This window comes from Diceros bicornis, chromosome 11 (genome assembly GCF_020826845.1).
Source record: "Diceros bicornis minor isolate mBicDic1 chromosome 11, mDicBic1.mat.cur, whole genome shotgun sequence".
Classification (NCBI taxonomy): Eukaryota; Metazoa; Chordata; class Mammalia; order Perissodactyla; family Rhinocerotidae; genus Diceros; species Diceros bicornis.
This window is the reverse complement of record NC_080750.1, coordinates 32069974-32086796: the sequence shown is the minus strand read 5'-3', so window position 1 is coordinate 32086796 and position 16823 is coordinate 32069974. Positions and strand designations below refer to the sequence as shown.

The window sequence follows — 16823 nt, the reverse complement described above, 5'->3', positions numbered from 1 at the left end:
TGTCTGCCCCTGAACACAGCAAATACATATATATATTTACCACAAATATTTGCCTCTGTCTTCTTTCTTTTTATTTCTTCTTTAATATTGTACCCTTTCCCCTAAATGCCCTCTCTCCTTCCCTCCACTTAAATACTGCTGAGGCAATAGGCATAAACTGGGGCTGTCCCGGGCAAACTGGGTTGTGTGGTCACCCTTAGTCTAAGCCCATACTGAGAACTCTTTAGATTCAAAATTTTTATTTTATTTATAGCAATATTACATGTTTTTCTCTAATTATTCTGGGTATGTTGAGCGGTCCTAGGTAGGCTGTGAGGTCATGTATGCAGATACTATAATCTACATAGTTTTTTGCACAATGCAGAATGTAGAAAAAGAAAGTACAGAGAGGCTGGCCCCAGGGCATAGTGATTAAGTTTGGTGCTCTCCTCTTTGGTGGCCCAGGTTTGTGGGTTCGGATCCTGGACACAGACCTACCACTCGTCAGCCATGCTGAGGTGGTGACATACATACAAAAATAGAGGAAGATTGGCACAGATGTTAGCTCAGGGCAAATCTTCCTCAACAAAAATTTTAAAAAAAGAGAGAGAGAAAAAGAAAGTATAACACAATTGTTAAGAGCACAGATTTAGGAGTCAGAAGGAACTGGATTCATATTTTATCTCTACTTCTTATTACCAGTGTAAGCTTGGATAGTCTATCTAATCTCTCTAAGTTTTCCTATTTACAAAATGGATCTTTGTACCTACCTCACAGTAGTGGTGTCAAGATTAAAGGAGATTGTTGGGGTGAAGTGGTTAGCATTTGTGAAATAGTACTCAATAAATGGTAACTTTTATTTTTAACTTTGTCTGAGCTTAATTGATGCTTTATGAATAAGTGTTATATGAAGCCATTCATTAATTTTCTTCCTTCCTGGAAATCTCAGTGGTTTGTAAGTTGGAGCAGCAGCAGCCACAGTGGCAGGTTCAGAAAGGCTAATTTCACACTATGATTGTCTAGAAAAAGGAACCAAAATTCCATAAGGATTGCTGAGGACCAGAGAGATCATAATGATCATATATGTGTGATCTCCAGCTCAGCTCCCTCCCAAATCCCCAGGAGCATTTCCCCACAAGAATGTGATAGACACCATGTCCTCACAATGTATAAAACCTGGGGAGTGAGAAAGTGACTCCTTCCTCCTTGTTAGGGGTAGGGCATGGGAAGAGATTCTATTTCATTATGTTGGAGCTGAAGAATATCATTACTCTAATTGTTCTGCACACAATCCCAGCTCTACATCCCATGGACACTAATGAGATCCTGGTCCTCTTCTGGACGCCTCAGCTTTCTCACCTGAAAAATGAAGGGGTTGGGCCAGGAGATCTCTAAGGTTCCTTTCTAGCTCCAATAACTGAGCTGAAGAAAAGCTTTAAGAAATTTAGAGGGAGCCTAAACAAGATAAAAGTAGGAAGAAAATACCCTTTTTCTAAGTTCTATGTCTTTATGTCTTACTCAGCTGAACAGAAGACAGTCAATACAGAATGTGATTTCTGACTGATGTGCGACAAAGCACAAACCAAATGGATAGAAAAAGAACCGTGGTGGCCTTAGAATTCTCTCCGTTCTCCTGGAATGAAACTACTGACACATTTTTTATTTTAATCAGAAAAGTTAACTCTAAGCAATTACTGTGGTTGGCTCTGAGTGATATTTTATACTCTCCCTGATAGCTATCTGTTTGGCAAACAGCACAGTCATTTCAAGAATTATTGCAGAAAATTGTTGCAAGTGTCAGAAATGATGGCTCTGTTAGACAGCCTGATTATCTGCGTCACTGTGGTTACAAAAGGAGAGAGAGAAAGAAAAATGTATCTGAGATAAAATGCTGTCTCCTGGGTCTTCCTATTTATAATTGCCACCTCTGTCTTTAATTACTACAAGGCAGGTTCTCCAAGATGTTGATTCACTTCGCTCCCTTTCATATATGGTCTCTCATTCATTTCTATTTCTTTTGCTTTACTCCATACCTTTATTACTTTTCACCTGGTCCACTGCTGTAGTCTCTTAATTGTTCTCTTTTCTCTATTCCCTTACCTTCCAATTTACTTTATACATTCCTCCCAAAGAATTTTTCCTCAAGTTCAACACCGATCATGTCACTCCCCACTACATAGAGTGATACAAAAATTCTTTAGCCTGAAATTTAGGGACCTCTGTTATTTCAGGATCAATCAACTTTTCCTACATCATTACCACCTCCTCTTTCTTATCACTCTTAGACTGTAGTTAGTTTGGACTATTCAAAGTGCAAAGTCAGAACTCAAAAAATATTTCTTGAATAAATAAGTAAATAAAAACTCCTGTTTGAGTTTTTAACCCAGCATTTCCCTAACTTATTTCATCACAAATATCTTTGAAAATATTATTTTCATGGCGTTGTATTCTATATCCTTGGAAAGGCAGAGAGTTATAGATGAAAAAGGGAAATTAATCAAGATCCATGGTCAGTTTACTAGAACTTATATTGAGACAATACCAATTTAAAAAAGGAAAAGAAACACCCAGCATTAAACAGAAAATCAAGAGAAAGTATCCATCTGGTCCGTGGAAAATAGGTGAACATCTTTTAAGATCATTTATTACCCCTGAGTAGATACTGAAGTTCTGGGAAGCCAATTATAAGGCTTTCCCAATGACATAGTTAGAAATAGTATGTTGGACACGAAATCTAGTGCCAGATTAAAGGTTATTAACAATATTAGAAATTAAAAAGGAAGCAGAACAATGCATTCTAGCATAGTCATTTTGATAGTCATTTGTGTTGATAAAATGCTTCTAATTAGTATTCATGTTTATATGATAACTGGGAGGTTTCAATCCACATAACCATATGAAAAAAGAATCAGTTCAAAAGAAATATACACTGTTTTGAAATTTATAGATGAATGTAAAGTGTAAACGTTTGGGACCATGACATTGGGCTTCAAAATTATATGCAAAGATGCTACTCCAAAGACACTATCAGTAGCATAGATGTTCTAATTTATTGTGACATTAATGGTTAGGTGATCAGAAATTCAATCTTGGCTTTATTTGCTTACTAAACCACTGAGAATATATTGCAAGAAGTTCTGATTGTGTCACAAAATGGAAAAAGATTAAGCTTCTAATTAGGTTAAGTCCCCACATTCCCCTCCTCTGGGCACCTAGACACCTTTGTCTTCAGAGCAATCAGGGAATGCTTTGAGGTTACTGGACTCCTACTTAGTAAGGACTTCATTTACTTATTTATTTAATTTTTTCTTTTTTGGTGAGGAAGATTGGCCCTGAGCTAATATCTGTTGCCAATATTCCTCTTTTTGCTGAGGAAGATTGATCCTGAGCCAACATCTGTGCCCACTTTCTTCTATTTTTTTGTATGTGGGATACCGCCACAGCAGTTTGATGAGGGGTGCATAGGTCCATACCCAGGATTTGAACCTGCAAATCCCAGGCCGCCGAAGCAGAGCACAGGAACTTAACCATTATGCCACCAGGCTGGCCTCAAGGACTTTTTGATAAACAAGGAAAGCTCCCTATTTTGTGACTAGTCCTCAACCCAGAAATATCTATTTTTTTCTGAAAAAGAAAAAGATGGCCAACCATCCCATATTCTTGAATCTTCCCCATTTCCTATCTCCTCTGTGCCTCTGAGCATACTTGCCTCACATATCCTAAAACAGTTTCATCAATCCAGTTGACTCTTTGAGGCTCTGTGCCGTCTTTCTCCTTCCTTTCACCATCAAGGCTCTGGACATAGTAATTGAAATCAAATAGAATGCTGTGTCCCATTCTTCACCACTCATTCATCAGTTGCTTGTAAACTAATTTCTGCTCGTAAAATTCCACTACAAGTCAAAGCCGCATAATCATCAAGTCTGGTGACCTTTGTTTACTTTGCAGCCTCCTTGCTCCAGCTGCAGCATTTGACACATTGATGACGCCCTCTTTCTTTGAATGTGACTGTTTTCTGTCACCGTCTACTGTGTACCTCCTTTCTCACTGGCCTTACAAATGCAGGCATTCCCCAGAGTTTTGCCCTCAACCCTCATCTCTGCTCACCATATACTCTCTACATGGATGACCTCATCTAATTAGCCCACTTTTTGCAGGAAACTTCCAAATTTAGGCTATAGAACTATGGTATGGATCCTGTCTAGACCCATCTTTTATTACACATATCTAACTAAAGTCTTGCATCAAACATAGCATATTTAAATAGAATGCATTTTCCCCTAAAACTTGAACATAACTTTTTACTTCTCCCTCTCCCTAATCTTCCCCTATCTAAACTCTTGACATATGCTCTATTTTTCAAATCAGTTCTGTTTTGGAATCTGTAACTTCCTCACCCTTTCGCTTCACTCCAAGTTCAAGCCCTCATCATTTCTTGCCCTGACTCTTAAATAGCCTCCTAATTGGTCTTCATGCCTCTTATTTATTCCATCCCTGCTGCAATCCTGGCTCAAGCCATCCTGGCCACTGCTGCCAGGCACTGTACTACAGCACAGCTAATCACACGACTCTGCTGCTCAGTGTTTGCCCACCCACCATCTGGAGAATAAGGTCTGAGTTTTTGCCATCAACCAACATTTGCAACATAGCCCCATCTCATTTTAAAACAATATAGTTGAATTTCTTATTGCAAAATGTTTATTTTAGAAAATGCCTAAAATAAATACACAACAAAAAAAAGAAAGTATCCTAATATTTGATTTTCCTGCTTTCGTTGATTTCCTTGCTGCCCTATTATTTTAACCAAAGCAGACGATGAGTCATTCCCAAAAGCAGCTGACATTTTCCTGTTTCCATGCATTTCCACGTTATTTGTATCCCCCCAACCCACCTAATTTCTAGCTATTGAAATTCTATTCAGTTTTCACCATTGATCACAAAAGTCTATTTCTCTAAGACACTTTCCCTGATCTTTGGATCCTTGTAGCAGACAGCAGTGATAATATCTGTAAAGCACTTCGAGTTATACCTTGGAGTTATTCCTCCTTGGTCTCTTTCATATTTTATATTCTGCCTTTTTCATAGTCGTATAACTGTTGTTGTTGTTTTTAACTGTGCACTTATATCCCGAAACTAAACTCTAAGATTCTTGAACCTATCACTTTCCCTAGGATTTTCATAAGCCTTTACTTCCAGTAGCTGATAACGTAAATTGTAGCATCACGCTGTTTTCATGGGATGGTGAGAGTAAAGGGAGAATTGGGAAATAGGAATGGGAAAAGATTTGAAGGTAGGAGAAAGAGAGAGACCCTGTCCTTCTAGAGAAGATGATGAATATTCTAGCAGTTCCAGGGGCAAAAACTCTAAATTGATTCTTTTGGAGGGTCTAATTCAGGGTAGATTGAAGTGAATGTTTGAGGATATACAACATCAAGAATGGTGGCCTGATGTTGAGCTGATTCATACTCAGTTCCCTCCATGTTACACACAACAAGGAAGACCGAAAGCAGGATTTCATCCCTGAAAAAGGTTCACAGGATTCATCCAGCTGACTGTAATACCATAGAAATACCATAGCCTTGGTGGGAGGGGATTGAAAACCTGGGACCAAGAGATTGTGGAGCAAGAGGGTACAGCTGAACTTCTTCCTTGAGATTCAGGAGGTTCGGTCTCGGTGCTAAGTTGAAATATTTCCACCGCCCTGCAGGTGGATAAGCACCACTGCTATTTTGGCAAGCTAGGCTCCTTGTGGGCAGCTGGGATGCAACCTGATTTTCATTCCATAAAAGCTCTTCAGGAAATGGTTTTAGAATGCAACTAGAGTAGTGCATTGGTAGCTTTGTCGTGTGTCTAAATGGATACATTAGGATTTAGTGAGACCTAATAGGGGAGCAAGAATGATGAAGGCAGGAAAACTGCCTCTGTTAGTATAAGAGCAAAGTGACGGTGGATCACAGTCCGGTTTAGCAGTGGAGATGGTGCGAAGTGGTCTGACTAGCTGATGGATGGGTGTGGGGTGTAAAGAATGCAGAAGAATCAGGGAGAACTGCGGTGCTTAATGTGAATGTCTGAGTGGGTGAGTGTCATTTCCAGTCATGGGACGGAAGGGAGGAGCCGATCTGGAATGGCGGCAGAGTAGATGCCCTCAAGTTATGATTTGGCCTTGAAACTATAGAGGAGGTGAAATTTTTCCTCTGCCCTCTTTGGTTCTCTGGCTGGGCCTGAGAATTAAATTGACATAAGACAGATTAATAGGAGAAAAGCATACAAATTTTACATGTACACGGAAATCTTCAAAAGAAAATGAAGACTCAAAGAAGTGTCAAAACATAAATGCTTTTATACTAGGCTGAACAAAGAGAGGCAATTGTGGAAAAGTTACTCAAATATATGAGGGGAGGGGCTAGAGGAAGATAAGAATTATTTCATCTAGGTCTGTTGTATAGAATTTTCTCCACATTGACTCTCTGAAGATAAGAATGTTTCTTTCCTCCTGGTGTAGGAAGGGCATCTTTCACATGGAAGTGTCATCTCCCACTTTCAGGAAGAAAAGGGGAGGTCAGAGCACCCCTCTTGCACCTGCTGTTTTTTAAATGCCTTTAGCTCAAAATAATCCTACGCCAGTGTGGCATATTTGGGGGCGACATGTTCTGCTACCCTTCATTAACTTAAAATGTCTGTTAGGCATCCAAGTGAAGATGCAATATGTGTCTGTAATTCAGAGAAGAGGTTTAAACTGAAGAGATAAGTTTAGGATTCATGAGCATAAAATGACATTCAAGTCATGGGATGGGTTGAAATCGCCTAAAGAAAGTGTTCATAGTATAGGAAGGTAAAGTGTGCTGTCCTCAATCCTGGGGCAGCTCAGTGTTAGAGAGAACAAGAGCAGAAAGAGCTGGAACTAAGCTGCTGCACATCTGGTTAAGTTACTCACTATCTGTACAAGAAATGAAATTTAGCAAGGGGAGGGAAAGAGAGGGGATTTTTTAATTTACTTATTTATTTATTTTTACTGCTGAGAATGTGGTAGATGCCTTTACATAATCTCACAATAATCCTATCGGATAGATGTTAACATTTTCCCTTTTAAAGGGAAAAAGTTGAAATTTAACTGAATAGATAATAGGGAGCCGAGCTGATTGTCTTTCCTATTATACCTGTCCAAATATTTATTCATTGACTGATACCTGCTATATTTCCTAGGCTACTTTCAGAATAACATAGGCTATAATCTATTGGTATAAATAGACTTTTATTTTTATTTGAGAGTTTAAGAGCAGCCTGTGGAATCAGGCCGCCTGCTCTGCTAGGTTCCCAGCTCCGCCAGGAAAGCTAGCTGGCGATGGATTTACCTCTGTCTGGTGCTTATCAAGAATGGAATCAGAAGTCTTATATTTTTCCGTGTTAGTTTCCTCTTAACTGGGAGATAAAAGTTATCCCAAACCCCAGGAGAGTGACAAGCTAAAGCAATGAGACAATGATTGTTGATATTTTTAGGTACTTGAGCAACAAACACACTTACAGAATGTTATCATGATGTCTCCTTTCTTCTATCTGACTGCTACTTTGTAGCAATTAAAACTAAGTCATCTTGTTGGAGCTCTTGTACAAAGAAAAGCTAATTATATTGCATGGGAAATAGAAAATGAGTTATAAGTGTATATCTACACCTATGCACTTATTTCTTCGTAGATTTTCCCTATTTATCTACCCACTAACTCAAGTTTATAGGATGTAATGTGTTTTGTTTCTTTTTAAAAAGTTTGTTTAAACAAGCTTCATTCCATGTTTCAGCTCCTTTCCAGCGAGGCTGGTGGAAAGTCAATCTCTGTTATTTTGTGCGCTCCTCTTGCCACAGGTCTTATCTTGCACTGAAACTTGTAGAAAGCTTATCTGTGTCAGTTGTAGCCACTGATGTGCCCATTTCCTATGCATTATGGTACCTTTAAGCCCTTTCATTTCATTGCATCCAAGCCAATCTCAAGACAAAGGAATCTTCGGCGAAGCTGACCAGTGAGTGAGGATCAGCCTCTCTAGATGCATCTCACACCCTCCACCTCTGGTGGTCCTTCCTCACCAGGCAGGGACACAGAACAATGCACAAAGCTTCACCCTCCTGGCACCAACCTGTGTCCCTTTTTCCTCTCCCCAGTCACTGCTCTCTGTCTCTCTTTCTCCCTGTCGTTTTGCTTCTCTCTCTCCCTCTTTTATCTCTCTCAACCCTCAAAGATTCTTTTCCCCCTCAAGGGACACCTCACATTTTCTGTCGTGAGATTAAAGAAGGACAAATCTATTTAGTTCAGGCAGCTCTTGCTTTCAGTACTGTTAGAATCCCTGGGGCAGTTGCTTTGTACTACAGCCTGAAATACAAGAGAGCAAAACACAAATTAATATCTCAAAAATCATTTTACCATTGTCTTACATATATTTGAATATAGCGATCACATCGCATATTAGCCTTCTTTTATCCAAACAAAATTAACCTTCAGCACTTCCTCCAAAGCTTTTTTTCTTCAGTCCTTTAATCATTTATGATATCTTTTTCTGGACTTCATTCAAATATTCTCCTTTCTAAAATTCAAAGATCAAAACTGGAATCAGTTCTCTGATAATGATCTGATGGAAGCAATTATACTTTCAACTCATTGTGTTTCCTTCTCCTTTCTTTTTTTCCTTTTTAAACTTTTTTTTATAACATACATTTAGATTTGATACCAGGCCACTCTCCTGTCTTTTCTCGAGTTGTTCTTCTGGGTATATGTACTTGTTCTTCAAAGCAATGGTTAGATACTGTCTGAAAGTGTCACTACTGGAGCCTTGCTTTTTCTGACAAGAAGATATTCCTATTTTCCAGATACTTTATAAAACTCACAGAGTGAAATGGGAAGAAGACTGCAAAAAGTGGTACCAGGGAGAAATTAAATTAAAACAGTCAAATACGTCAGGGGTTTTTCTTGTTTTTAATTCTGAACATAGAATATGAAAATAGATAAGAATGAGCAAGAACAACTGTAGAGACCAAATATAGTGTCAACATGCTCTGGGTTTTTTGATTTTTGCACCCTGCCCCAACTATTTCTTACTGAACTGTCACTTATTCTACTCGTAGAAAAAATATACATCTCTAGAGTACTGCAGTTGTGTTTTAATAGAATCAAAGAATCCCAGGAACGTAGAGATGAAAGCAATTTTAGACGCCACTTAATCTAATCTAACAACTGGCAAGAAATCACACCTGCCAGTTTCTGAGAGGTAGTAGGATCCCAATCATAAAGGGAAAGGAGTATGGTTTTTTTGTTAGCCAGACAGGGATAAAAATCACCTCTCTGCTACTTGAGCAAGTTTTGCATCCCTTTTGAGCCTGTGGAGATAATAACACTGACCAGTTTGAACTTTTGTAAGGAATGAATGCGATAATATCTACAAAGCAGCTATCACATGATAGGACGTGATACATAAGAAATCTCTTTCTTTACTTCATACACTTCCATTGCTTTCCAAGGTGCCCAGACTTTAAATTACAGATCCTTTGATTATCTGAGATCAACAACCACTTAATCATAAATTTTCTGCTTTTCCAAACCAATGAAATTCTCAACCTCACTGTCTTCAGTCTTTTCTGATATGCCAGGTTCCAAGTCCACTATCGTCTTCCTGGTTACCATACTCTGGTATCCTCTAGTTGACAGTAGCCCTCCGTGAATGCCATGTCCAGAAATGTATGCAGTGCCCTATGGGGAGGATTTCCTCTGATTGCATATTTTGCTTAATACTCTTCTTTCTGTTATAGCAAACTTGCCCAGGGTTATTAGAAACATTCTATGACGCAGACACTTAAAGCAGTGACAGTTTTCTGTCTTCTGAGTAATTTCTTCATTTAGGGGCTTTTCTTGTGGTTGACTAATATATTTTGAATTAGATTCTGAAATCCACTTAGAATAAAGAAGACATTTTAAATATGGCTAGTGATCCAGTGGCCACAAAGGCTAATTTTGCTTCTAGGCCAATGGAAATTATTCCCCCCTTGATACACTTTTATTAAAATTTTGCCTATATTTAAATAGTTGCACCATTTTTAAAAAGTTCTGGAAATCTACTTTTAATATTCTAATTATAAATTGAATTTTTGGAAAGTTTTGGTAGATAGTTTGTCATCTAAGAGTATTTTGAGAACTTAAATTTCATGGACCTTGATCTAAATTGAAAACAAAAAATCCTTGTTCCCTTATCTTGACTATGATATAAGCAAACTGTAAACCAGGGAAACTACATTCTCAGGATCCTTTCCTTGCAACTTGCTGTTGTAGAAGCATAGGCAAGTCCTTTAAGTTTATTTCCTCATCTATAAAATGTGTAAATTCAACTTAAAGATTTTTTTAAAGGCAATTTTACATCTGAATCTATGATTCTATGGTTTCTGTACCACTCTCAAAGCTCTTATTGATACCAGACTTACATCATATTCATTTTTAGAGAGATCTGCCAGTTTAAAATCTGACCCAATTCAACAGTCTAGGGCCTGAAACATGGTGCTCAATAAAGATTGATTCATCAGGTGAATGTAGAGTCAGATAAAGCTCTGTAAGATATTGGCTTTAAACTCTGGGCTCATAATTTCAAGGTGGTATGCCCATAGCTCTGAACTTGGATGTAATTCAATGTGAAATGGTCTCCTTTTAGCATGGGAAATCAGCTTTATGGTCAAAAGCAAAGATTTTTCAATTCAGTTTTAATTGGTAATTTTCCTTTGGGGGAGCTTGAAGAGCGATAGTGGTTAAAGGAATAAAATATCAAAACTATTAATGAATAATTACCCAGCAGGAGAAGATAGGAGGACTCTAACTTTTATTATTAGAGGTCTAAATAACTGGAGAGGATGCCTGCAGTGGGGGACTTGTGATCTAGGATTTAGCAGTAGTCACGGACAGAAAAGAGGGAGAAACAAGCAAATACCATCAAGTCACACACAGTGGGTTTTATTTAAGGCAATGTCTCCTCATGGAGGCAGTGATGTGTTTAAAGTGAGACATTTCCTTTTACTTGTTTCTCTTTTAAATGATTGCTTTGACAGGTCTTTGAGAAAGAAAATTATTTTCTGTCCTGCAGATTCAGTAACTGCCCTTAAATGTCTGATCATGTCACATTTTCAGTGGAGACAATATTGTGACTTGCTTCCATGGTGATCTACCAGTCAGCGATGGCTAAAACTAATGACATTGCATTGTCGGGGGATCTTCCAAGGCAGCCACTAATTAATTATTTGTTATAATCTCCCTATGAGGAAATTACTAATATTACTACTTAATACATCCTTTGCAGTTTGCACTTGCAGAGTGCTTAAAAATTCATCTGTGGCCGTGAAGAAATGACCATTTGTGCTGTTCTTAGCAGGAAGCAACGAAGCAGCCCCAGAGCACCTGCGTGCACTCGGTGGCGTGGACATGGGCCTCAAGCTTTAAGTTCTGTGGCAGCCACATAGGCCGTGTTGCTTTTAATTCCAGCTGAATAATATAATGATTATATGTGAGACGTTTTAATGTATTATTCTAATCTCCAGAGATTGCAGTTCGTAAACAATGAATCAACTCAATTATAAAACTGCCCCTCCAAAAACAAAAAAAAAAAGGCAACATTTTAATTTAGTAATTTTCACTTGGAAGGCACATACAACAAGCAGACTGGAAAATGTTAAATGTGCTCTGGCAGTTGTAGAAAAAAAGTCAACTGGTATAAACTAGTCCCCTATTTTTGGAGTAAGGACTGTTATAAGGTTCCTTTCAACTTACTTTTCAGCCAGTAATCTACTCCTCAACCAGAGCCTGTCTATGTGGCCCTGTTGGGAAAGAGTATTTCTATATCCCTATATTGATAGATTGTGGTTAATATTTCACCTAAAATTGTAATCAGAATGTAATATGTATACTATGATAGATAAGTGATAGATAGATAGATAGATAGATAGATAGATAGACAGACAAAACTACTTCTCTACTAACAGAAGACATTGGAGAGGAATCAAGATTTCAACAAAGTTGATAAGATTTGCTGCAGATAACCTTAACCTTAAACCTGGACAGGGGGGAGTGTTAAGGAGGAGGATATTAGTGATAATAGTCAGGACAACAGCTAACATTTTTTCAGGCCTTATTTTATGCCTGGTACTGTGCTGAGTTTTTTGCGTGTATCATCTTATTTGGTCCTTTTAACAATCCTATTGTTCCTGTGCATATGGAGAAGTTTTAATGGAAAGAGTTGAGTATTTGCTAGAGTTTATGCAGCCAGTTGTGCTGGAAGTGGGGAGAGGAAAAGGCAAGCATTACTTCAGAGCTTCTCTCTTTACTTTGTGCATCTGAAAGTCCAAGGAGACCTTAAAGTCACCTACCCAGCCTCTCGTGGCCCTTTATCCCAGCCCCGCTACTACCCTCCCTGACATGCCTGCACACATGTTTTGTAACTGAACCCCCTCCCCAGCTATCTGTGTGTAGAATAAACTTCTTTGAAAAGTGTTCTTTTGTCACTCCCAGGATTGTTCAAACATGAAATAGACCAGTTATTTTCAACTATTCCTTTCAACCAGACCACAGCATAGTTGATTTGATGTTTGAAACTAATTCAGATTGCTACGTGGTTTGTTTGAAATAATTATCACTATTGTTTGTCCAAATGTGGTCACTGGGGTGGTGCACAAATTCTTCTGCAGAGACCTAAACAAATTATATTGATAAAAGCAAACTTCTCTGATCAGCCCTCTGCTCCTCCAACACCACCCCATGGGCACGTCCACTTTTGAGCACCAGTGGGGCTAGATGAGTGGCTCACAACCTTGTTTGATTATACATTCCTACTAGTTAGAAAGATTCTACCTACACTAAAAGATGTGTATACTTATTGATATACAAATGATATAATAATAATAACCTTTATTGAATGCCTATTCTATGCCAGGCTCTGTTCTAAAAACTTTGTAAGTGTTGACTTACTGGTGATACTTCATAGCAGCTCTGTGAAGTAGGTATTATTAACACCATTTTACAGAGAAGGAAGTTGAGACATGAAATGTTAAATAATTTTCCCCGGGCCACTTAACTAGCAAATGACTGAACCAAGCTTGAACCCAGTTTGTCTGACTCCAGAGTCCATGCTCTTATCAACTAGACCACAGCTGCCTCTCTGTGTGTTACTCTACTAGCAGATTATAGACTTTATGGAATATACGAAAAATAGAAATTTTAAAAGAATGAGATGCACATTGGTAATACTTGATTGAACAAATGAATAAAATATTTCCCTGGGATGAGCAATGTAGGAATTTCAAGCAGCCTGAGAAGCCAATCCAAGAAATAATATAGGACAATGAAGCTTTTCATAGTCATATTCAAAGGGATCAATACTTTAAACTCTGCTGTATATTTCCTACCTAATGTGCAGTAGAAAGTTGAACAAGTACCTTAGTTGTTGAACAAGTTGAACAAGTTACTTGTTCAACTGACAATGGGAATTATGCAAGTCCAAAATAATCCTCCGTCTTGCTCAATAAACCATTTGTTTTCCAGATAAGTGTCTATTTCACTTTGTCAGTTGATCCATAGTCCTTAGGTCTTACCAAACAATAAGGAAGCACTGGAGCACAGCATGGAGTGATTGATTAGGTGTTTTAAACTAAGTCAGATTGCTGTTTGAAATAACTGTGACTTGTCCAAATGTGGCCACTGATGTGGTCAACACCTGGTCAAAAGTTTCTGTATAGGGCTTTTCAGGGGCTGCAACTGGTTGAAGGGGGCCAGGCAAGCTAAGGTGCCCGTGTAGAAGTTGCCTTTGCATGACTTCCTAAGACTGAGCAACAACCAGTGTTCTGCCTCAAAACCTAGAGGATCTGACAGGGATGAGACCACACCTTGACAACTGAGCGTGATTGAAATTCTGAATACTCTGAATACTGATGAAATATACCATAGAAAGGAACTTTTATTTTCAACATATATCAGTATGACATGTTTCAGGTTTGCTATAATTGGAGCTGCTTTTAAGCCCAATTACAAATGCCCATTTTTCACTTACACGGAATATATACCACCTGGGAATTTAGAATCTTTTGTTTTCCAAAGTGTTGCTCTGCAAATATGGATCTCTTTTAAGATCAGGAGTCCATAGGAGATAGAGTTGGCCTCATGTAAGTAAGATGAGCAGGGGACAACATAATTTATGAGCTGAACTAACAGAAGGGCGCTGAGTCGGGGTTTGTTAAACTAATCTTATGGCTGGCAAGGATGACATGTCAGACGTTTCGTTCATTTTAAATACCAAACCATTTCCATAAATCATTTTTATAATGTTAAATACATTATATAGGTAAAATACTAATAGACGGTGTGTTTAAATGTGCCAGGCACATCCATTTGCTTCACTACATACTATGTCGCCCATTTCATTTTCCAGAGATGTATTTATCAGATTATTTTTTATGGGCTGTCCCATATTTTAGTTTTATTCTTGCAGTCTTGTTTATTGGTGCTGTTATGCTTATTTGATTCTTCCTTGTACATACACATTCAACCCATGTGAATATCATCATAGTATCTCTCTCTTCCTTCTTGCATAAAAAGCAAAAGGAATCTCCTTTTTTAATACATCTGTCAATGTCGTACAGTGAGAAAAAGTACACACGATGTAATTGGGGCTATTTAGTATAAAAACTTCATCTGAAACAGCTGTATTGTATGAGATAATGTGTTGTATTTCAGAATATGTAAGGTTGAGTTTCTTTACTGTTTGAATGCTATACTATCTTCTTTTTTCCCCTAAACCTCCCCTGTTTAACAGCAGACAAACCCAGGGAGCACTGAATGAATCTGATGATCCTGAAACAGGCTGTCTAACTGATAACAAGCCAACTTCTCGACACTTCTATCCTGTCGCCTTGCTGCTTGTCAGCTCACATCTGCTAGTTGTGTGGCTTATTTTAAGTCTTGCATTACTATTAGCCAAATACCAATAAGTTTTACGTTGTATTCCTTTCTTTTCTACAAATGACAATGGACTTTAAATTATGAGGACAATGCTGTAATATTTCTACATTTTCAGATCCACATAATTTAAAAGAAAAGACAAATGTTTGAATTGTGTTTCTTTGTTTTTCCTAAAATCTAAAAGAAAGAATTACTATGCATTCAGTGAATTATTTTGCTCTTTTGTTCATGGAAAAGTGTTTCCCACTGTTAACTAGCTCAAGAAGAATTTTTAAATTACTGTCTTTGGAATAAGACAAAGAACAGAATCCTGAAAGCTTGAAGTTCTGCACCTCCTCTTCCTCTTCCCATTAAATTTATTAAAGAAATTAAGACTGAATTTGCACAACACACTGAAACTCGGAGACAAGTCCTAGAGATGTGGGAGGTTCCAGACTTTATTTCCACTGTGCTAATGTCGTTGTTGCCATCAGCTGATAGAACATTCTGTTCTATTTCTTAACCTGTTAGTTATGTTATTTCTTTGCTGCAATTAACCCTTTTCTGTCAAGCAACTTTATGGAGAGAATGGCTATTTATGTTTTGTAATTAAATTAACCTGTTTGTAACTATTGTTTGGTTGATTTGGCTTTCAGAGTACTTTTCTATTCTTTTTAACAAGGTCTTGTTTGTGTCTTGAGGCACCGTTTTCCACACCTGTGACTTTTTGTACTGTCCTGTGCACAAGCACTCTTCCTCTGTAAAGCTGAGACTTGGACCAGGCTGCTCAGAAAGCCATTTTTTCTCTTTGTTGCACAGCTAAAATAATGAAGTAAGATAGAAATGAAACTTTCCTTTAAAAATCTATAGGGCCAGACTTAATAAATTAAATGCCTTATTCCTAGAACCTGCATCCTTAGGGCTACATATAGATTTTAATGTGTTTTAAAGAGACTGAGAAATTAATTTGTGGAAAAGTTATAAAAAGGCAGATATATTTATGAAATTAAAGTGAAGCTGTATTGTGGAGCAAAGTATATTTAAAGAGTTTATTAAACCTTAAATATCTGTTAAGAGCAAAGAGACTTTAATCATCTCTTTCTGCGGGCAATAACGGTATTGGGCCTGGCCTAGGATTTAATTTTGTAAGATGTATCATCATTTGTGGAAAAAAAAGAAAAATGTAGAGTTGAATCTTTGTTATTTTTACTTGGACTGTTGCTGCAACTCTGCATTGAACAAATAAAGCATATTTATTTATTCTGTGTTTCATGAAGTTGTACTTTTTCCCCTTTCACCAGAGAAGGATGCCGCATAGAGAATGTACTGAAGAATATCAAATGCAGAAAGTATGCTTTCAACATGCTACAGCTGATGGCTTTCCCCAAGTACTACAGACCTCCAGAGGGGACTTATGGAAAAGCTGACACCTAAATTTACCAACATGTAAATAAACAGGAACACAAATATGCTTCACTTGGATAATCTCCACCTTTTTTATTTTTTTATTGTTATGAATTTGTGGATGGAGGTGATCAGGGATGTTTGCCCCAATCTCAGAAATATTTGAATTAGTTATCAGCATATTACTCTAAAAGATATCCATTTAAAAAATTCTTAAATAATTTGTGTTTCTCGTTCTAAGCTTCTATGTATTGACCCCCTTGCTGGTTGAGATCTTCTCAGAAAGTGTAAATTTCACTCATGAAGTATTTTAAGGAAAGACTCTGAGAAAATATAGGTTGCTACAAGAGAGCTAGAAGTGGTTCAGAGAGTGGCACTCTCCCTGCCAAATGAGGATAGGAGAGTGTAAAGGGGAGAGAGACTTTGAGATATTATTTCACAGACTTTCTCACACATCACCTTAGAGCCCATTTGTGGGATTTAAAAAATATTTTT

The 16823-nt window shown here is 37.8% G+C and overlaps 1 protein-coding gene across 1 annotated transcript in view; it reads left to right on the top strand.

Annotated features, from left to right (window-relative positions):
• Window positions 1–16411, top strand: part of INPP4B (inositol polyphosphate-4-phosphatase type II B) — a 599434-nt gene extending 583023 nt beyond the window's left edge. The window contains exon 25 of the mRNA XM_058550121.1: window positions 16226–16411. Coding sequence (XP_058406104.1) covers window positions 16226–16358 — 133 coding nt within the window. The 3' untranslated portion in view covers window positions 16359–16411. The remainder of the gene's footprint in view (window positions 1–16225) is intronic.
• The last annotated feature ends 412 nt before the right edge of the window (window positions 16412–16823 follow it).